The following is a 23,054-nucleotide window of genomic DNA, read 5'->3' as shown; positions in this document are numbered from 1 at the left end:
CTTTCTTTTACCTCCCAAGAGTGGCGTCAGAAAGCAGGACTTGGTTTGCGAGCTGTCACCGTCTATATCACCGCAGATAAATTATCTCCCTCCTTCATTGTTGGTTTACTGTTATTAACATAGAATCCTTGCTGCTATGTATTGGGGCTAATTTTAATTAGATTTCAGGTCTATCCATTTTAGACTATTTTTGTTATGGGTATATGAAGGTATGGTATGAATAGCTGGGGCTGCTAACCCTAATGTACATGTAGAGGGTACTCTGTTTGGTTAATTGTAGCCCTAGGGAAGCCTGTTTATAATGTGTGTCAATGACCTGATAGGGTGAAGTTGGGGTGAAGAAAACCAGATAGGGAAGCGTTGATTGTAACACTTTAAGGAATGGAAGTTTGTGTTCAACAACTTACAAGCTATCTTGCTTCATTATTTATATAAAATTACAGTGTATGAACTGAGTTGCCAAAGATGTGTCTTCTTTTATTCTTTGATTTTGTTTTGTTGCTGTTTTAAAAGCGAAGTATTGGAGCGTTTTTATGTCCATGCATAAAGATTCATTCGTAATTGGAATCTGAGAAAAGTTGTATACCCCCCTTTAAATAACTATGGTAATGTTTTTAGTTTCTTGGTATGGTGTCCTTCTACATCTTGCATCTCATCCAAGTAAAACTAAGAGAATGTGTTTACCTCTCTTGGTAAAAACAGTTTCATGGTGGAAGGGTGTAGGCCCTTGAAAAGCTACTCTATGTTTTCTTTACAGGAAAAATATGTTTCAGTCATGACCTTCCTGAACGTTTACAGTGAAATTCCTGCGGGAGTTCCCTTCCCCCTTCAAGATCTCCATGAGACAGCACATCTAGGGGAAGGCTAAAGGGGCGTGTCATGATTGAACTTCTTAAGTTTGCTTCTCTAGTTCTCTGATGTCTTGTTGTAGGATAATTCTACAGCCAAATATCACAGGTTAAATATGAAATAATAGTGACACATTTTTTACAAGCATTCGTTTTTTGACATTTTTAGTCCTGACAGAAATTGTTGTGAAATTTGTGATTTCCTTTTTTTATCAAAGTATAAACCACTAGGAAAACTGAAGTGTTAATGAGATTTAGCTTTACAAAAAATATTATGGCCTCACAATTTATTAATTTGACTCTTACAGAGTCTTTCTTGAAGGTTAAGTAAAATACTGAGATTTAGCTTTATGACCACATGAACTAACCTATGTTTATGTTTTTCTTTGACCCTACAGAGATCTTCGGTTCAATCAAATTCAAGAGATCCCACAGGGAGCCTTCTCTAGTCTGACTGCCCTCAATACGCTGCTACTCAACCATAATAACCTCAGAAGGATACCAAGGGGTGCATTCGATGGACTGCACCATCTCAAATATCTGTAAGTAAATATTCTCTTTCTGTTAGATTTGATTTTGATTTGATTTTGATTTTGATTTTGATTTTGATTTTGATTTTGATTTTGATTTTGATTTTGATTTTGTTTTTGATTTTGATTTTGATTTTGATTTTGATTTTGATTTTGATTTTGATTTTGATTTTGATTTTGATTTTGATTTTGATTTTGATTTTGATTTTGTTTTGATTTTGATTTTGATTTTGATTTTGATTTTGTAAATTGCTTAAACCCAACCATTCAGATTTGCTATGACAAAGGGTCGACAGACTTTGTGTGGATTTATTGTGCAATTTTGATCAACCAGATGCCTGAATATTTCTGGTGAGGTGATAAATTCAGATTCTCAAGTCTGTGGAGGAAACAGAGTAACCCAGATTAGCTGATTGTGCATTTTGAGGCAGATGTTGTTGATGATTTACCTTTAAAAAGTTGATAATGACGAGTGTCTGGATAAGAGTAGATCCCTCAGTTGAGTCATCTCACTGTGCCCCTCCTCCCTCAGCTTCACATTTACATTTCCTCTCCTTAAAGTTACATTTCCTTTGGATTCCCAGGCTTTGTGTTCTTATGCCTTGTATCATCTTGTCTTGTGCACAGAAGAAGAGCATCTATGCCCTTCGTTCAGGCACACAAAACACTTTTTTTTTCTTAAACAGAAATACAAAAACAAAGTTATTTAGTTACGTTTTTTGTTGCCAGAAATATCCCAAAGACATATTTTCCCATTACATTTTGTTGCATTTTATCCTCTCGTCTCCTTTTAATAAAAAAAAAACTAAATACATCCAAGGCTGTGGTGTGTACTTTTTTTCAGCGCATTTCTTGAGGAACACCAGTTTCATTTCAACTCATTTATTAGTTCTGGTAGTGAAGCCAATGACTCTATAAGAAAAGTGACCTTAATCACCATACTAGCCAAGAACCCAATGGAGATAAGACAAAGAAGGAAGTTTCAGTTTTACATGTATATGTGGGAGGAAAACCTCAGAGAGTTATTCCAGAGAAAACCCACATCGTCAGGTAGCCCAGGGACTGAAAACCCAATCCACATTTTGCCCCCGGTGGGATTCGAACCGGGGTTCTAAGAACTGGATGGAAAGGCAAGATACCACTAAACCAACCCAACATACAAAGGCTCTGGCCTTTATCATACAGCAATTCCACCCTGCCTGTTTTTAACAGCGTGAAAGAACTAGAAGCTACCCTTTTAATCCCTTTTACTCCCTTAATAATAAACGCATCCATTTACATGTCTGTACCATCACCTTATCTTCTTTACAGCTACCTTTACAAGAATAGAATTACCGATATAGACAGCCGTGCCTTCGAAGGGCTAGTCAACTTGGAACAGCTTTATCTTTACTCCAATGAAATTCAAGAACTCAAGCCAGGAACATTTAGTAATCTACCACTCCTGGAAAGATTGTAAGTATTTTCTGCGTTCTTTCTCTTAATGTCCCTCTTGGGGCCATGTCACACAAGGCAATTAATTAACAGGCAACCAGTTCCAGGCAAGCCCCAAGAAGATAATCCATTCACATTTGAATGATCACATATATTATTCTTGGGTATCGTTAGACATTGTTTGAAAAATGACTCATGTGCTACTGAAGCGGTCCTGTAGCGTGCACTGCAGTTGGTTGCCTCCAAGTTGCCTGTAGAAGTTGTCTCGTTTATCAACATTCCTCATGAACACTAATAATGTCCATTTGAATTCTAGTGAGATTAAAATAAACAATGGCGGCAACAATCCAAACTATTTTTATTAACTTATTTCTCATCTTTTTCATACTAAGTTATTAACACCATTTCTACCATGAGTAAACATTTTTGGTTTTATTTAGAACTTTTTGCTTATTTGTATTTCTATTCAAACCAACATTTATCTGTAAGCCAGTGATTTTTGTTTGCATTATACATGGCCCAAAACGGTGTTGTCTTTTTACATATTATAAACCTGTTGTGTGAAACTATTTTAAACAAAATAAATCCCAAAGCTAAAAACCTACCCAGTCAGTTTCCCTTGTGGTTTATTACTTGACAAAATAAAACTGATGAAATAAAGAGAACGCTGTGTTTTTCTTGTTGGTTTATTTTGCTTTGCTTTAGTTCTACTGTTCTCATTATTGTTATAGTTTGCTTAAAGTTAAAGGCACTGGACACTTTTATTAAATACTCAAAACAATTGTTAGAATAAAAATTTACTTGTTAACAAGTAATGGAGAGCTGTTGATTATAAAACATTCTGGCTCCCTCTGAAGTAACTTAGTTTTTGCGAAAGAGGTAACTTCTCACTCAAATAATAAAAGACTTAAGGGCTGAAGCCTTTTATTTTGCATCTGAAAACACCCAAACTTGTGCATATAGGGTGTATTTTTCTTTCATTATTTTCTTGCAACTTTGATGACCAGTTGAGTCAAAATTTTCTCTAAGCTTCGTATTGGGATACACCAATACTGGTCGTTGACAATTACCAAAGTTCTCCAGTGCCTTTAAAACTAGAAAGTTCCATGTTTCAAAAATATTGAAAGTAAACTGCATGATTGCATGCGCTGACTCGCTCACCAATATCTCTTTTCTGTTTTGCTCTTCTACCTTCATTTATCCTACTTACAGGTTTTTGAACAATAACAATATGACTTCGATATACGCCGGCACGTTCCACGGATTAGACTCTCTAAAAAGGCTGTAAGTCTGCTTGTTGTTGCAACGTGTCCCTGTTTCTCGCATGTCTTGTGTTTTGTTTGGTTCAGTCACGTACATGTGGTATTGTTGCTTGTTCCCTGGATGGGTTGGGAAGGGTTAACAAGCAGATAGTGTACCCCCCCCTCTCAACCCCAACCCCCACCCACCCCCAATGCCCTCTGCCCCAGTTTCTCCATCCGGAACTACCGATCCCATAATAGACTGTATTGAATATGACATCACCGTTCAAATATCTGCCCTACAACATGGCGTCTGTGCGCGTGTGCTTGGGTGTGTGCATGCATGTGCCGTAAAAATAAAACCGGGAATGCTGCATGCTGCGTGCTTAATTTATGTACGCGTTTGGACGCGCATACGGTTTGCCCTACAAGATAGCGACTTTCATAGCAAAAAAGGGGTTATTCAATACGGTCTAAAGACCCCTTGCACTTGGCGTCACAAGACCCAAACAGCGCCCTCATTGAGATCAATGAAGACCAATCATTGGCTGAGAGTTGTGCGCAAGTTTCCATTGTTTGACCTAAGCAATGGCTGCTAATGCATGGGGTCTATTTCAATGCCAGCAATGAACGCTAGTTGGAATTAAAGTCAACATTGACCCAAGTTCACATTATGCAAATCTTAAATTTATTTTACCCCATTTTTTCCACTGCACCTCCCTAAATTCTTATCTGATTCCCCCCAATAGTGCTTAATCCTTCTCCTGCTTAATAACCCTCTCAGGCATCTAAATAGAAACCATTTTGCAGATAACTTTAGAAATGTTTCATAAACGGAATATTACTTTAAAACCCTTTATGCATCAAGTTTTTGAAATGAAATCATAACCTGACAACACTGTTGACTCATGCAACCCACCCACCAGAAAGTTGGTTTTATACCCTGAGGCAAGTAGGTTGAAACCTTTACCCCAAGGAGGCGTGTGGGTGTTTTAGGGTATCCCTTGATGTTAATCCCTTTATCCATCAACCACCTACCTCATTATCCAATCAAATTCATATTTAAAGATTTAAAATGAATGGTTTTTAATCTGAAATCTTGTTTTTTCGAAAATTTATACCATCACCAATTATCTTAAGATATTCTTCTCGGATTGTGTATTCCAAATTTTGGATAATTCTTCTTGGTGGACATAACAACCGCTCCAGATTTTTGGTGGTATCTCAAAAAATTTGGAAATGAAATTTTCATAGTTAAGTTTTTTTGTATAAAACTACTAATATGATAAAAACAATCAAACAGAACCCCCCCCCCCCCAAAAAAAAAAAAAAAAAAAAAAAAAATGAAAAAAATGAAAAAAATGAAGATAATTTAAATATACTTTGCTTTTAAATCACAGATTGTCTAGTGCTACTGTTCCTCTGTTAATGTTATAACAAGCTCTAACAACTCACATAATCTGCAAGGCTAATTTTTGCATGTGCATTGATATTATAAATCTAAAACATGGGGGGGGGAAACCACAACAAATTGATTTACTACTGCACTAGCAAAGTGGTAATGGTTATTAATACACCACAGAGCAACATTAAAAGCAGATATCATGGTCCATGTTATTAGGCCATTTCATAGCTCAGTTGGATTGTATGGAAAGACTTTCTTGGTCCCAAGATGGTACCCTGATGGTCCCAAGATGGTCCTAAGATGGTCTTAAGTGCCATTGAGATTAGAAGCTCTCAGATTCCTGTCAAGACTTTGTTTCTTTCTTGCATGGTTCAGAAAAATGTGTTTGTCTGGTTCTCATTTGAAAAACACATTGAGTGTCCGCAGAAAATAATTGGGTCAAATCTTGTGTACAAAGTAGAGTTGTTTACGGCTACACTACCACGCTACCTTTTGTTAAAAGTGAAAACATTTTCAACATAACACCAATTATAACACCCAGAGTGTGATGACAAGGTAACTCACAGATTTATTATTCCCAAATGGACAAAAGGTGAAACTCAAAAAGCAAAAAAGTGAAGCAAATTAGTCTGGTAGAATGGTACCAAAATAAAATAAAATCACACCATGTGACAACAGTTATCACATGGGGCTAGAAATGGTGTGAGTTCTTAAAGGTATGGTCAAAAATGGGTAAAAACTCATGATATTAATGACCAAAATAACTTAATAGGTAAGAACTAATTTAAGAAAAGATTCCCTTTGAAGTACTATGGTTTGTATATTTTTGTCACAACCTAAGAAACGATTCATGCATGAATCATTTCTCAGATATCTGATGGTTAGTGTCCGCTCCCAAATGCTGTGGTGAGAGGTGCGGTTGGTACCCGCTGTCTGTCAGGTCGCTAGACGTAGATTTGACTTTCTTGGTGAAAAGACATAGACAGTTATTTCAACAAGTAGACTTTACTCTCAGCTAAAATTTTCACAGTTGATTTTTACTGTATCTTTCTTTCAAATTATGCCTTTAAATCAGCATTACGTTAACAAAACACCAATCTATGACCCGACCTTTAACAATCACAGAGCTATTTCAACATTCTAGGCCTCTAGGCAATTCATCACACTGACAATTGACACTTGAACACAAAGATATAATAATGGTGTAAACACACTGTGATCAATTGGCATGGCTGCCGCCACATCTGCAGCTACTCATTGTGTCTTCACACTTCCATTCCAAAAACTATCTACAAGAATTGAGTCTGTGTTGTACTGTCGCCGCCGCAGTGCCCAAACAACCTGAGCATAACCACTTTTGTTGACGAAGGTATTGACTAGAGTTGTGAAATCACTGTAAAGGCCACCCCCCTCCCCCCCCCAAAAAAAAATAAAAAAATAAAAAAATAATAAAAAAAATGTTTTTAAGGCAACAATATTTCTTCTCTGAAAAGGTTGTATGAACTAGACAAAACAATTCTGATCAAGTAATATAATAAGCCAATATATTTTTTTATTATTTGGGTTTGAACAAAGAAAAATTGACTTGAGTGAGACTTGAACCAATGACCTCCGGATTGATGTACAGGCGCTCTAACAACTGAGCCATGCAGCCCAACATGTAGACCCTATGTTGTCAAAATTACAGTTAAACAAATAAACTTAAAGACTATTTAATGTGGTATAAAGTATAATAATAATAAAAAAAAAAAACAATTCGTTCTCTTTTCTCGCTTTGAGCATCCCTTGGGTGGATATGTGCTCTTTTATAAATGTTTTTATTAATCATTATTTTAAATAAAAACAAGCTTTACTGGGATTTAATATTTTGCACACACACTTGTAATAATGGTTTGTGAAAAAAAAAGTATGCTCAGAGATGATATACTACAGAGATTTTGTCTAGACAGTACAATCATCCTTCCATCATCGTACTAGATCAATCCTATCATTGGTAAACTCATACCGGAAATGAGGCCTTCATACCCTAAACCCCCTCCCCTCCCCCCCCCCCCCCCAACCACCTACTTCGAACACCCCTCAAAAGCATCACATGAGTCGAGTGTCGTTGAATAAATAGATTGATAGATTCAGGCCTGTATGCTTCAAGGCCTGTGTGCTTGGGGCAAGGGCACCAAGGCATGTTCTCCTTTGTAGAGGGCACTTCTAGAGTGAAATTGTAAATTTCTACTTGGGCACTAAGGCAATACCAGGGGGCACAGAGGCAAATCAGCTTTGTTGTGTCCGTGAAGCAGATAGGCCTGTAGATAAAAGGCTTAATTACAACATTTAAAAATATATAAAAATATGTAAAACCAGTAAATCATTTAATAAAGTGACATGAGCAAAATCAATCTATGATGACATTAACCTATGGTGTTGTGTCATTTTTTACAAACAGCTAAAATACATTTTAACGCTTGAAATTTATTCAATGTGTGAAATCAATCATACGATGATGATTCATAATTTTAGATCTGTATGCGGTTAATATGTTTTTTTCATGTTCTCCCAATAACTTAATGTTGGGCAAAACATCACAAAACTCTTTTACATCTGGGCTCAATTTTGTAGATCTGCTTAGCGCAGGCTTCTCTCTTCATTTTATAAAGCCTGTAAGCACAGAACAAAATCTTGCTTAACAAACTGGTTACCAGCTTAAATTCCATAAAGTTAACATTGTTGCAATTGGTATCCCTCTAATTTTTTGTCTGCACATTTTCTGCTTAACAGCTTTAGGAAATTATGTCCTATCAAGTGTGTGATTCTATGGGTTTTGAGCGCTTTATTTTGCAGTAAGCAGTGCTAGGCCCAGCAGCTTTAGACAAATCTATGTGTCAGACCCCGAATCAACTTAAAATAGCACAGCTCGGCAAGTTTTAGCATGTAGAATTGTCATGCGAAATTGTTGTTTATTTCAAAGGCTAGGTACAACGTTTTCACACTGGTGCAGCGCAAAGACTTCTTGCAATTATGTGCTGGAATTGTTCGGTTCATTTTCAATGTAATTTTTATGTTCAGGTAGAATGATTTAATGGTCGGATATGAGCAGTAAGAATTCATCCTTGGGGATTGCAAACCAATTTCCATTAAGAGAACCAATTGTTCTCAGTTGAACAGGTGCTGTGGAGTTTATACTTCTAGTATTCCATAAATGGGCATCCAGCTCGACAAACATAAAGTATGCCCATGTGGATAACTGGAACTTGCCTGATGTTCCGACCCTAGCAGAGTCTTTCTAGGTCTTTAAGCCTTCAAGAAAGACTCTGCTAGGTTGAAAAGTAAGACCAATGTTGAGACCAATTTAGAACTCACTCAACATTAGTGAAGTAAGTAGCGATCCACTAGAAGCTAAAGTAGTGATCCTGGCTGATTTTCTACTTCCCTGCCCAGTTTAAAAGCACGACAGTTCTTTTCAGAACTGAGAATTTTCCTGAATTCCGAAATTCTACTCCGCGGTAGAAAAATATAAAGCAAGACAATTCTCAAAAGAACAAACTCCACCTAGCAAGTAGATACACACATGGTGTTACCCCAAACCAAATATATGAATCTATTTTCTCGATGGTAAATGATTAAACACTCTCTCTTTGGTCCTTTTTATCTTCCCAGACGTTTAGATGCCAACAAGTTGATGTGTAACTGCAAGCTTATATGGTTGATTGAGATGTTAAAGCAAGCTAGCCATCAACGCCATACTCAAGCAGCAGCAACGTGTGAATACCCTCGTAATCTACGCACCAGAAACCTTATGGATATCTCACCAGAGGAACTTAACTGTAGTAAGTTTTCTCCTAATAATATTTACAATAATAATTACTAGTTCTTATAGAGCGCAATTTACAATAATGTATCAATGCGCTTTACATTAGTGCCCTGGTCATTGGGTCAATAACATTCCTGTTATTTGTCTTAGCTCCCTGGGGAACATACAACCTCTACCCTTGCATGTATCCATTTATACCCCTGGGTAAAAAAAAAAAAACAATTTTAGTAAAGCATCTACATGACTGGGATTTGAACCTCACACTCAGATGACTAGTCTACCAGAACTTGAATTCAATGCTCTTGGATACCCCCCAAGTGAGGATACTGGTCTTTGGAAATAACCTAGAGTATACCCTGCCTGTTGAACAGTGTTTATGAAAAGTGATTTTATGATTTTAATTTTTTTTTTCTCAGGAAGACCACATTTTGTTGTTGAACCAAGCGACGTAGATGCGGTGGAAGGAAATAATGTTTACTTTAGCTGTAGAGCTATGGGAGATCCAGAACCAGAAATAGTCTGGCTCCATAACAAGTAAGTATCTAATTTAAATACAGCACCCTGAACTGCATCCAGTTACTATAAGGAGAGGTTTACAGTAGCACCATGTTTAAAATCGCTTTTAAGTCGTCTTGGTTCTTTTCAGAACCGTTGGTTGACAACTCAACATTCCAATCTGTATGCTCAGGGGTGGATTTCACAAAGAGTTAGGACTAGTCTTATCTCGAGTTAGGACCAGTTACTCGTCCTAACTTAGGACTCTCCATGCAATTTGTATATCTCCTAGGACTAGTCCTAAGTTAGGACTAGTCCTAACTCTTTGTGAAATCGACCCCTGATTGCCTTCATGAGATGTACCACAAGATTGAGAAAGAATGAGAGGGGACCTTGCTCTATGACTTGATGTGTTTTTGGACAGCACGCTCTGCGTATTTTCTCACACAGAATAGATCAACCACAGGCTTAAGTTCAATAGCTACTGCAATGGGTCGTGGGTTCGAATCCAACCTAAATTTATTTGGCTGTGGATTTTTGTTTTCACAGAAATCGGAAAAGTACTGAGTATACACTGTTTAATACACATCGGTGTAAGGGTAAAATTTAAATTCTTGATCCCCGATGCATATAAACCATCTATCAAGGTATGGGAAAGAAACCGATGGCGCGGCAAGATCGTACACTCCTGGGAACAAGGTTGCTCTGTTAAGGGAGATCGCTGCATATAGGTCACAATACACAGTCCCTTTAAAATGGTCGGGTTCCTCTCAAACCCCGTTGGCATTTTCTGTCTTCCCACCTTGCGTACATATATCCTTACATCCTGATCATTACCAGCAGTAAACCAAGGTGTACCTCCCAGCCATGCAGGTATCTGTTACCGTTAATTTCCTTGACGGGGGAAATATCTTGAACCGGGGGCCATATATTTATAGTTAAAGTCTCTCGTTACCTACAGTAATATTTATTCAGCAACAATAAAGAAGAGGTGACCCTTGCCCTCTGGTTAAAAGGGTGATGTTATTAAAGGCTAGAGTGCCCTTTGATGGAGGTTCAGGTTGTTTTGCCTTCTTGTTATTCCGGCACGGAATGCAAACTTCCTGTCAATGCTTCCTTCCCATTTTCAAACATTTTTGGTTTACATTCATAATAATGGTTTAAAGGTAAGATAAAATATTTACTTAGCAAGTTGGCTGATTTTCCTGGAGGTGGGGTAGGAGGGCAGGGCTTTTTAAAGTGGGAGGTACAAGCAAGAGTCTTTACATAGGTTGTGTTTGAAATGGTACGGCTTCGGCTCGTTTGCAGGGAATACATCCATTGAGGTATAGTACATCCTTAACAACATCCTTAGTAACAGCCTTAGCTGTTGTCCTTGTTGCCAGTTCAGATGCGGCCTGCATCTAGTAAGTAACAGATTTAAGAACTGAGGTATGAAATTGGATCCTCAATGGGCCAATACCTCTAGGGAGATAGAGGGCGTTATCAAGAGGTAGAAGTGTGTACTTTCCGACTTTCCTCTTCCTTTATACTGAGCCGACGTCAACCAATACCACACCTATCGGCGTCTGAAATACTTGATAAATACCTTACACCCCCGTGAGGGGATATGAATAAGACCCGTAATTCCATAGGGAAGGCCCCCCCATCCCCTGGCAAGTCTGATTTGGTTTTCTTGTTGGGTTTGGTCAGAGACGGGGAATCCGGGTAGGGAAATTTGATAGGGGGATGCCAAAGTTTAACTGTAGTGGTTTGTGGTTATCTGAGTTGATGACTGCTGTGTGTTTTTGTTTGGGTTTGGTTTTAGTCATTTTAGAGTTGGCTGTGAGTTGACCAGGGCCTAGTTTGATAAAGCTGTTAGGCCAGATATATTGCTTATGAAGTTTATTTGGTAAGCGAGAACATTGAGTGGGATGTTTGCTATGTGAAAGTATAACTAAGAGAGGTTTGCGAAAACACTGTGTGAACATCTCTTTTTGAGTAGTGTTGGTGTTATAGTGTTGGTGAACTTTTCAACGCTGGTTCTTTTTATGACCAACACAACTCAAAAGAGGTTTCACATGGTTATACAACAAACCTCCAATAGAACTGCCTAAACTATCCAAGCCTGATACTTCACGGGGGCAACGGAAGCGATTGCCTCCATGCCCCCTGGTCGTTGCCTTGGTGCCCTTGAATGCTCCAGTAGAATTTCAACTTCCTCAGGGTGTCGTATGAAGGAGACATGCCTTGGTGCCCTTGCCCTTTCAATAGCAAAACTATGTGTTTATTTGACAGCATACAGATATCTGCTCCAGCTGAGACTAATGTAGAGAACAAATACAATATTCTAAATGATGGGACGTTAATGATCCAGAACGCAAGCGGAGATGATGAAGGGGAGTACGAATGTAAGGCTCGTAATGCTGTAGGAGAAACCAAATCGGAACCCGTCAGTTTACGCTACTTTGGAGCTCCAAGTAAGTGGTCTCTAAGGATCTTCCCAGATTTCAGGATTTTCTTAAAATGCTCTTACTAGAGTTTTAAGAGCATTAAGATTCATCTTAAGTTGAGTTGTCAGTTGTCACACATTGCTTGATACACAGTTAAGATCAATCTTAGCTCTTTGTTTAATCAGCCCCAGGAATCATTCAATCTATGTGGATTATTTCTCTCCAAAGAACGCCCAACATTCTCCGTGGAACCGAGCGACACTGAGATACAACAAGGCACCACCGTCACTCTGGATTGCTCAGCCAATGGTTACCCACGACCAACCATTGAATGGACCAGGCATGGACAGAGTGTTGTAGAGGATAGCCGCTTCACCCTTCTTGCATCGGGATCGCTTCACATCAATAGCATCCAGCCATTAGATCGCGGAGAGTACACATGCACGGCTACTAACCAAGCGGGTACCAGGTCAACCTCTGCTACCGTCACCGTAACTGGTAATTAGAATTTCCCTCGTTTCATTAGGCTAAATAAAAAACAAAAAAGGTTAAGCGACCCTGCCCACTTCTTTTTTAGAGGCTGCCTCCTTTTTTTTCTTCCCCTTCTTTCCCCTAAAAAACCCCCGATATATTTTAACTTGCCTTCAAGAGAATACTGGACTATTGATGAAATCCTCCACGGAATGCAAATTTTTTTAACAACTTGCCTGACTGTACAAACCATGGCAAGTAACACAGACACTCTACAACTGTAATTAGTGAGGAATAATCTGAAACTTGACCCCACGACATTGAACGAATAAATCAAGATTTGACAAGATAAGTTAGAGTTGAAGAAGTCCGGGTATTCCCCCTTTATTACGGTGAGCTTAAACACCGTCTACTGCAGAACATTCTCCAGGAATTAAGAGTGATAGAAAAGGAGAGTCAGATTGAGTCATTTGACGTAGTGCGTATATCCTGTCTCCTCTGTCTGCCCTGGTAGAGGCTGTCTTCTGGGCTATGGAGGGTGGAGTTGGGTTGTTGATGGGGGTTTTGATGGGTCTTGTGGGATGAGGAGGGTGGGGTTGGGTATAGTTGAGATTCAATTAAGAATCTATTCCAAGTGGAACATGTCAGGTCTGGAATGTTAGTTTTGAGAGGGCAATGGCATTTTCATTTTTGTAAAGAGCACTTATGTTAGAAAATCTTAAAGTCTTTGGGAAACTTTTAAAGGGGCACCAAGTCCATGGCCTCTGTCACCTCAATTTAATTCCAGACCTGATTTAAACAGATAATAAGATGGTTTAAAGTAATGTACGGGAACAGTACACCTTCAAGCCACAACCTGAAACTCTCCAGTGAAGCTCTGCTCTAAATATGTTTCCTGTGCATGATTCTGAGTTTCAAAAGGAAATGTTGAATGTTAACTTCATTAATTTGATTTGATTTATACAGTCTAGACGTGACGTGCCTTTGACATACCAACATTCAATAAGTCATGTTTTACTCCGCATGGAAACCCTGTAGATGTTTGTATGGTAGCCTCCATCTCAGTCACATTCCCTGTCTTGTTGCATTCATTAGTGAACACTGACCAAGAGGGGATCAGACTGTTTTTTTCTGTGAAGCATCGTTTTTGGTTACATGAACGGATTACTCATTACTGAGTAAATTGATTACTAAGATTACTAAGTAAACGTCAAAATATCGTTGTCGCCATCTTGTTCCCCGTGTCCTAGAGCAAAAAAAAAATCAGGTTCTTATAATGCTAAAACGGGTCCTGACTATTGCAACCGTCTAGCCTTGGTTTGCTGATTGCGTTTCAATGCTGGGGCCAATTTCATAGAGCTGCTTAAGCAAAAAATTTGCTCGCTTATTTTACACATGTTACTGGCCAAAATTTCATGCCATATACATTGCTTATGACTAGTATTTAGCTGTTGTTTATTTAGCATAACAATTGAGTGGAGTCTTGGCCGGTAACCTGATTTTACTAAGCAATAAATTTTTAGCTTAAGCAAAATTTTGTGCTTAAGCAGCTCTATGAAATTGGGCCCTGGTTAAAATATTTTGAAAAGTTTTTTAAATTTAATTTTCCCCAAAAAATATTGCTGTGTGTAGCATTTCCTGAATGACTGTTTCAACCTTGAAGCCTCGGTTTGCTTATTTCACTTTAACCCGGAAGAATTTTGTTAGTTTATTTTTAAGCAGTAATTTTTTTTTGAAAATTTTGCTTTGTGCTTTGTACCATTTTTCTTGAATTATATATCGGGTACATTTGTTGTTTTCAGTCCCACCCTCATTCGATGTGACGCCTAATTTCATATCTGCCATAGAGGGCAGTACAGTGGAGCTGTTTTGTCAAGCGTCGGGCTACCCTCTGCCTGTAATTGCCTGGCGAAAAGAAGGTGAGTTTAGGAGAAGTTTTTTTTTATCTAAAAGGAATCATTAATTTGGGTTTACAGAAAGGTAAATCAGAATGTTAAATTGATGATTTGAAGGGTTTCTTGTCATAAAATGGGTTTCTGTGTTGAAATTTACAATCAGTTTTGAAAAGTTTTGAAATATTTGACTGTTCAGGTGTTGCGCTTAATTAAGCCCTTTTTTTCGTTAAGTATCCTACTGGGCTAGTTAACTATGCATTTTAACAATTATAACAAGATGTTAATGTTTGTTTTTTGAAGGTGAACTATTACCAGAAAGTCGCCGCTACCTGACCCTTGCCAGTGGTACTCTACGTATTCTACGCATGACGCGTGAAGATGAAGGAAACTACGACTGCTTTGCCGTGAACTCCGCTGGAAGTATTCATACAACGGCACAAATTGAAGTCAGACCAAGAGGTGAGACCAAAGATTTTATCTGCAATATTTTTTTAATGTGCTGACATTTCGATCCTAGCAGAGTTGTTTTCTTTTAGCCTTTGAGAAGAACTCTGCTAGGGTCGAAACGTCAGGCCATTAACTTTTATTTAAATTTATACAATAGGTCTTTTGGTTATAAGCAACCGTTTGCAACAGCTAATTGTATTTTCTTGTTATCTTAACCGCTTTTCATATAGTGCCACCCGTTTTCACCCAGTCACCTAGTGACCTTCAGGTTGTCAGCAGGGCAACCATACGCCTCCCTTGCTCCGCTTCGGGCGACCCTACGCCCGTTATCACTTGGAGTAAGGATGGAATTCAGATCCCAGAGAGTACAAAGTTTACGATTAGCGAGGAGGGTCACCTAGTCATTCATAACATTAGCCCGGATGATGAGGGTAGATACGAATGTGCGGCTAGGAACAGTATCGGGTATGCAGCAACAAGTATGCTACTAACTGTCGGTAAGTCGCAAGTAAAACAGAGTAGAGTAGCATGGATTTTTTTTTTTTTTTTCACATTGCAGATTTGTCACTTTTGCTCTGCAGAGTTTTTTTGTGTTTTCCTTCCTCCATGGCTTTTCAAAACTATGTTGTGAAACATATTCTTTGCATTTTGTATTGATTTCTTTTTATTGATATTACCTGTTGCTTTTTTAAACTGTGGAAATAAATGAACCTTGTCCCTTGAAGAGAGAGCAGGTTCAGACAAAGTTGTCATTAGACTCGTCTGAGTTTAGTTGCTGACAGAGCATTATGTCCCATTGATAATTGGTGATAAATGAGTCATCGGGAACTGAGCTGGCTGTGCTCTGTAACATTGTGCTCAAAATCTTCATTTAGCCTTTGAGAAAGACTCTGCTGTGTCGAAACAAAAGGCCATTTACTACTTTTTATTGTCTTGATTTTGTAGACCTTTTTACCTGATCCCCTAAATGAAAAATGATTCCCGAAGAAACAAACAAGCCAAAAAGTTTAAATACTAAAAAATTAGCAAAAATAATTAAAACGGTCAGAGCACACTAATTAAAACAATGAGCTGAAACCAGCTCTTCTAAGAGCCACCACTACTCACAAAAAAGATTTCGACTTGGTGTCAAGGCAAACCTTACTTGAATATTAACAATTATCTACCAGTATTGTAAAATTAAGAGGTATAAAGAAATTAAAGGGATGACGGAATTGAAACAAGTTAGTTAAACGTTTTTCAATGAATACATTTTTTTTTAAACTCTTGTGGAGTCCCGTGGTTTGAGCATTCCAAGCAGACTGAATCAAAACATGACTAGACTTAAAAGTCCACACACCCTTCTCATGATGAAATATTTCCGATTGACGGAACATTCCTGCCGTATTTATTAAACTGGTACCCTGTTTGTGAGTACAACTACCTTCCTGGAAGTCATTTACGATAGACACCGGTGAAGCCAATCATTAGGGCCACACATGCCCGACCTCGGCGATGCCCCGCTACTAAGAATAGATCACTCTCTAATTGGCGTCAAATTGGAAGTTTCCTAATAGTTTAGATTTGTTTCTTCTTGTGTTGGAAACGGGTCCAGACATTGTATCATGAGACAACAGGGGGCAGCTTCACAGGCATACTTATTTATAGTTCAGTTCAGTTTCAGTTCAATTAATTTCCATTCAAATCCAAGCTTGAAACTTCAGTGAGGCAATGAACACGATTGCCTCTATGCCCCATGGTCATTGCCTTGGTGCCCTTGAAATGCTACAGTACAAATTTACAATTTCCTCATAGGGTGCCTTTTACCAAGAAGAAAGTGCCTTGGTGCCCTTTCAAAAGCGAAGCATACAGGCCTGCAAATCAGTTTGCTTGTAACACAGTAATACACATATAGTTGTTTAGATACAATGTAATGATGAAGTGGTGGGAGTCTCTTAAGAGTAAGTTTGCTTGATGGATACCCTGGATTCGGTAAAGGAAGTACTAATAATAATAAAAATAATAATAATAATTTATTGATTGATATTGCGCCTATTCCATAAAATGCACACAAGTGTTTAACAAAATAATTAGACAATGATTAAAAAGCTAACTGGTATAAGCAAGGAAATGCCACAATCCCCAAAAATGAAAGCACAAGACCCTTACTGGACTTCCAAAACTGCATTGACATAAAATACAGGAGATACACCAGTACTGAGTAAGGAAACTACAAGATTAATGATAAAATAAGTTTTATGTCGAACATTTATCTCATTATTTTATAACTCCGTTTGTCTTCGCTGATTAGTAGAATCATAGAGTAAGGGTAGAATCAGTGTGATAAGGCTCTATGGGTTCAGCGGCTGTGTAAAGGAATCAAAGAGAATAAGTTCTAAACGATTCCTTTTAATCTTTCATTTTAGAAGTTCCAGTGGACGAAGACCGAGAAGGGGACCAATTCGTAGATTCCTCTATCACTCAAGCCATAAACAACGTTGACCGTGCAATCAATGAGACCAGACGTGACTTGTTTGATCGTACCAAGCCTCGAACACCCAGTGATCTGTTGACCCTCTTCAGATTCCCGTCCACGGAGGCCATGAACATCGCTCGGGCTGCTGAGGTCTTTGAGCAGACGTTGCAGTTAATCCACGATCACATCGAGGCTGGCATGAAGGTCAACCTGACTGGAGTTGGTAAGAGATGAAAACAAAACTCGATTTGAATTCTGACTCCTCGCATCAAAATCACAAAATATTGATTTGAGTTTGTACATTAAGGAATACTGCCTCTAGCTACTGGGCAATCTTGGTGTACTAGAGGAAACCTGTTGACAGGGGTGCTTGCAATGAACTAGAAACACCGGGTTTAACCCCTACTCTTTCAAAATAAGTGCTCTGCCGTCGATTTCACCAAACTCTTCCTAACTTAGGATTAATCTTAGGACTTAGAACGAGTCCCAACCCTGCACTGTAACATGTAAACCTTAAGATTAATCCTAAGTTAGGACGAGTTACTCGTCCTAACTCGAGATAGGATTAATCCTAGCTGTTCGTGAAATCGGCTGCAGGGTTCGTTAAGGTGCACATCCAATCCTAGTGTACAAGACCTATGACTAAATGGCCCATTCAAAGGACAAAGCAAATGAAGTATCTTGTTCAAGGATACAAGTGTCAAGATCAAGACTGGAACTCACACTCTGCTGATCAGAAAAACACCAGAGCTTGATTTCAGTGTTCATAACCACACTTGGCCATGACACTCAACTATGTATGTGTGTGTCATTGTGTCAGTGTACCAGCTGTTTGTATTTGGATTGCTAACAGGCCTCTTGCCTTTGTGTCATCAGTCCTGACGACATTTTAATTATCGTAAAGTCTCTAATAATCCCTGACCAGAATACTATTGAGCCTCTCCTCCTCAACAAATAAACCCAAACGAGAAAACAAAGAATAAACTGATTTGTCTTTCTTCATCTTTACAGAGTTTACCTACAATGACTTGGTGTCCCCACGCTTCCTTAACCTCATTGCTAACCTGTCGGGATGCACCACTCATTCCAAAATAGTCAACTGTTCGGACATTTGTTATCATCGTAAATACCGCACCCATGACGGCACCTGCAACAACCTACAGAACCCAGAATGGGGTGCATCCCTCACACCCTTCAGACGTCTTCTGAAGCCGATCTATGAGAATGGGTTCAATACGCCCGTTGGATGGAACCAGTCTCACCTGTATAATGGCTACCCCAAGCCTAGCGTTCGTAAAGTCTCCTTGGAAGTCATGTCAACGGCTACCATCTCGAATCATGACAAGTTCTCCCATATGGTGATGCAGTGGGGTCAGTTTTTGGATCATGACATGGACTTCACGGTAACGAGTCTCAGCCGAGCTCGATTCATTGACGGGGTTGAGTGTAAAGACACGTGTGAGAATCAGCCACCCTGTTTCCCTATAAATGTTCCCGATGATGATCCGCGCATTCGGCGTATGCAATGCATGGAATTCACACGTTCCAGCGCTGTATGCGGTAGTGGTAGCACGTCCTTATTCTTCAACTCTGTGATGCCACGTGAACAGATCAACCAAATTACGTCCTATATCGACGCCTCAAACGTTTACGGCAGCACAAAGGGACAAGCGGACAATCTCAGGGATTTCACAAACAATCTCGGCCGGCTCAAAGCTGGTCTTGGCGTGGAGACTTCTACAAAACGTCTTCTTCCATTCAATCGCAACACACCCATTGATTGCGATCGGGACGTTCGTGAGAGCCCTATCCCATGTTTCCTAGCCGGGGACTTTCGTGCTAATGAGCAGCTAGGATTACTCTCTCTGCACACAATTTGGTTCCGTGAGCATAATCGCATCGCTGACGAACTCCTTAAAATCAATCCCCATTGGGACGGAGAGAAAATCTTCCAGGAAACAAGAAAGATCATTGGTGCCGCTATGCAGCACATCTCTTTCAGACACTGGATTCCTAAGGTCTTAGGACCCCAAGGTGTGGAATTAATTGGAGATTATCAAGGATACGATCCCAAGACCAACTCAGCCATCTTGAATGTTTTTGCTACGGCTGCATTCCGATTCGGACATAGTATGATTCAGCCTATTCTGAAGAGGTTGAATGAATCTTACCAACCCATCTCGGAAGGAGACCTCCCCTTACACAAGGCTTTCTTCTCCCCATTCCGCATTGTCGAAGAAGGCGGTGTAGACCCACTCCTCCGTGGACTCTTTGCCTCCCCGCTCAAGGAACCCAAGCCAGAAGAAATGCTAAACACTGAGCTGACTGAGCATCTTTTTGAGATGGCTCACGAGATTGCTCTTGATCTTGCTTCTTTGAACATCCAACGTGGTCGAGATCACGCCCTCCCTGGCTATAACGATTGGCGGGTCCTCTGTAATATGTCAGCGGTGCAGACATTTGACGAGTTACAAGATGAGATTTCAAACGATGAAGTGAGGAATAAGCTAGAGAATCTTTATCATCATCCTGGCAATGTGGATCTGTTTGTGGCTGGCATGGCCGAGGACCCCATTGAAGGTGGTCTTCTTGGACCGATGTTCACTTGTATCTTGGCCAAGCAAATGAGACGTCTCCGAGCAGGAGACAGGTAAGAGAACACAAGCGCCACTGTGGTTTTTTTTCTTTTCTCAAACATCATTTTACAAAGATTACAGAATAAACCTTTATATTGTCATAGTCATTTTTTCCTATTCAAACCATAACGAGGCTGGAAGGAAAATATAGCCTGGTTCCTTTTTGTACAACAAATATTAGGATCCATCACTATTATTAGACAGAGGGAACATGACGAAGATTATGGTAGCATGATAAAGAAATTTAAATGCTCCTGATAGAGGTGCCCTTTACTGAGGAGAAAACGCCTATGTGCCCCTTGCCCTTTCAAGAACGTAGAATACAGGCCTGCCTACATGTATGAACTTTGATTATATCCTCAAAGACGCCACGTCTTTTTTTTTTCTCTTGTTTATTTTCTAGTTTATATTTTGTTCTGCACCATGACCGTCCAGACTTGACAAATATCGGCTATAGATCATTTTTTATAGCTGGTCCCAAACAGTGGAACTCTATCCCCATCAAAATCAGGAATGCTCATACTGTAGCCACTTTCAGGAAACGTCTTAAAACATTTTTGTTTTTGTAACCCCCGTCTTTGTGTTTCATCATTTTCTGTTCAGCTCTTTGCTCTTTTTGTAGTGGCGCTTTCAGCTTGGCGCTATATAAATACAAAATTTTATTTATATTTATTATTCACCATCAGATTTTGGTACGAGAACCCAGGAACGTTTGAACCAGACCAGTTAACACAGATTAAACAATTCACCTTAGCGAGAGTCATCTGCGACAACAGTGAGATCAAGCGTATTCCTGAAGAGATCTTTCATAAGAGTGATTTCCCTAGTGGCTTCAGACATTGTAAAGATTTGCCCTCAATTGACCTCAGAATGTGGGCCGAGTGCCCACAAGGTACGTACAATTATTGATCTTTAGCAATTGGTCTATTTCATTATGTTGGTATTTATTTTTGTATATTTTTTTGCAATCTCCATAAAAATGAGATTTGAATGTTTTCTTCCAATGGGCTGTGTATTAAAGGAACACGTTGCCTTGGATCGGACGAGTTGGTCTATTAAAAGTGTTTGAAACCGTTTGTTATGAAATGCATATGGTTAGAAAGATGTTTTAAAAGTAGAATATAAGGATCCACACAAGTATCACTCGAAACTGCACGGTTTTCCTTTTACGTCGCGAACTATCACGGTCGGCCATTTATGGGAGTCAAAATTTTGACTCCCATAAATGGCCGACTGTGTTAGTCGACAGGGTAAAAAGAAAACCACGCAATTTCGAGGCATATATGTGTAGATCATTGTATTCTACTTTTACAATATCTTTCTAACCATATAAGTTTTACAACAAACGATTACAGAACGATTTTCAAAGACCAACTCGACCGATCCAAGGCAACGTGTTCCTTTAACTGTGCCTGCAGGAAGTCCAGAATCTTTGGCTCTTTTGTAACTGTCACAGGCTACAGTGGGATAAATGATACGCTTGTCTGTTTGCTTAACCTGTTTTGCTAAGGAAAGGTTACTTATGCTTAGCAGATTGTGAGAATAATGCTAAGCTTGAGATCAAGGACTGTGAACTTTTGAGTATTATTATTTTTGTTTCCCCTTTGAATTCCTTGTGATATTTATTGACAGACAAAAGGGGAAACTGGTTTCCTGTTTGTAAAGCATTTTGGGTCTATTTTAAGCCGCTGATGTATGAGAAGCTTGTCTGAGACTGGACGCTCATTTATGACTTTAGTCATGATTGATTCAAACCTTTTACTTTCATAAAGCGTCAACAATTGCCTAAACTTGCAACACAATTGTAAACAAAAATTGTGTGTGTAAGTTATCATTATGACTTAAAGTAGAAAAGAAAAACAAAAGGATGTGTTGTTACCAGTTTTTGGCATAGATGAAAGATTACAAAGGAAAACAACGATTCCATAAACCATAGGTATCCTTTGCCTATCAATAAGCAAGATCAAGGCATCAACGGGAAAAAAATATATTTAAAAGTGCGAAAAATAGAATGTGAAATATTATTATTGCTTGAATTACGAGTAATGAGTTATAGGGAATATTGTTGATAACAATTTAGAGGATAAGTCAGCAGTTCCTTCCCATCAGTAAAAACACCTTTAAAGTCCTGACTTATAATTAAAGATCAACCATGCCTTGTCGTAAGGATCTTAATTGTTTTGACCTTTCAACGCTTTAAGTGTCGGTATTCCCGCTTTATATTCCATGCCAGCACAAATACAGTAACCTTGGATACAGAAATAGTGACATTATTAGCGTTGTTAATGAGCTTGTTTGCGCTATATATCAATCATCCTTCATTTGACTCGTGTGTTTTCTCAATGAATGTCCTTTACTCCTTAATGAAACGTTTCCTCCTCTGCTACTCCTGTCAGATGTAGGGTTTTACTCTACTTCCTTCCAAATAAGAGCCCCGCCCTTACCACTTAAAACAAATTATCATTATACTAACGGTGCATTCCATACTGCGTTCTGGTTTGGGCTCCAGCTCTGGCTTGACTTTTTCGGCTTGGGCTTCGGCTCTGTCATCAATTTCAGAGCAGTGTACATTTTGTACGTTGTTTTCCAACATAAAACGAAGCCCAGAGACAGACACAGAGCCTTACCCAGGGCTTGGAATAAAATCTAAATTTAGTTAAGATTCTAAAGATTTCCTTGAGATGTTTGTATTTAGTAAGTAAAAAATCCTAGCTTGGACAGTTTTGATAATGATGAGGTGCCTGCAATTTGTACACAGGTACAACTCTAGCTGGTGTCAATCGTCATAGTGCAAGATTGGACGGTGATTATCTTAAATGTTTGCTAGAAATCTTGTGCATCGCTGATTAGATTCAAACATTGCATGGTGAAAGGTGTTGATTAAAAATAGGCCGGCCAGTAACATGATGTGAGAACAGTTTTCATGTGACGGGAACATTACAACCTTGTCCTGGACATAA

At 39.0% G+C, this 23,054-nt stretch overlaps 1 protein-coding gene across 4 annotated transcripts in view; it reads left to right on the top strand.

Moving 5' to 3' along the window:
* The window catches only part of LOC139952064 (peroxidasin homolog), a 70,415-nt gene that overhangs the window by 38,632 nt on the left and 8,729 nt on the right, over nt 1–23,054 (top strand). For 2 of the 4 annotated variants that reach the window (XM_071951004.1, XM_071951002.1), the window contains exons 2-15: nt 1,247–1,390; nt 2,690–2,833; nt 4,025–4,096; nt 9,110–9,279; nt 9,680–9,797; nt 12,036–12,217; nt 12,419–12,688; nt 14,464–14,580; nt 14,857–15,015; nt 15,234–15,500; nt 17,409–17,681; nt 18,470–20,108; nt 20,781–20,986; nt 22,853–22,897. In XM_071951004.1, coding sequence (XP_071807105.1) covers nt 1,247–1,390; nt 2,690–2,833; nt 4,025–4,096; nt 9,110–9,279; nt 9,680–9,797; nt 12,036–12,217; nt 12,419–12,688; nt 14,464–14,580; nt 14,857–15,015; nt 15,234–15,500; nt 17,409–17,681; nt 18,470–20,108; nt 20,781–20,986; nt 22,853–22,897 — 3,806 coding nt within the window. The remainder of the gene's footprint in view (nt 1–1,246; nt 1,391–2,689; nt 2,834–4,024; nt 4,097–9,109; nt 9,280–9,679; nt 9,798–12,035; nt 12,218–12,418; nt 12,689–14,463; nt 14,581–14,856; nt 15,016–15,233; nt 15,501–17,408; nt 17,682–18,469; nt 20,109–20,780; nt 20,987–22,852; nt 22,898–23,054) is intronic. The other 2 variants (XM_071951006.1, XM_071951005.1) reach the window with 2 other exon arrangements.

Source organism: Asterias amurensis, chromosome 20 (assembly GCF_032118995.1).
Source record: "Asterias amurensis chromosome 20, ASM3211899v1".
NCBI lineage: Eukaryota > Metazoa > Echinodermata > Asteroidea > Forcipulatida > Asteriidae > Asterias > Asterias amurensis.
This window is presented reverse-complemented; position numbering and strand designations above follow the sequence as displayed.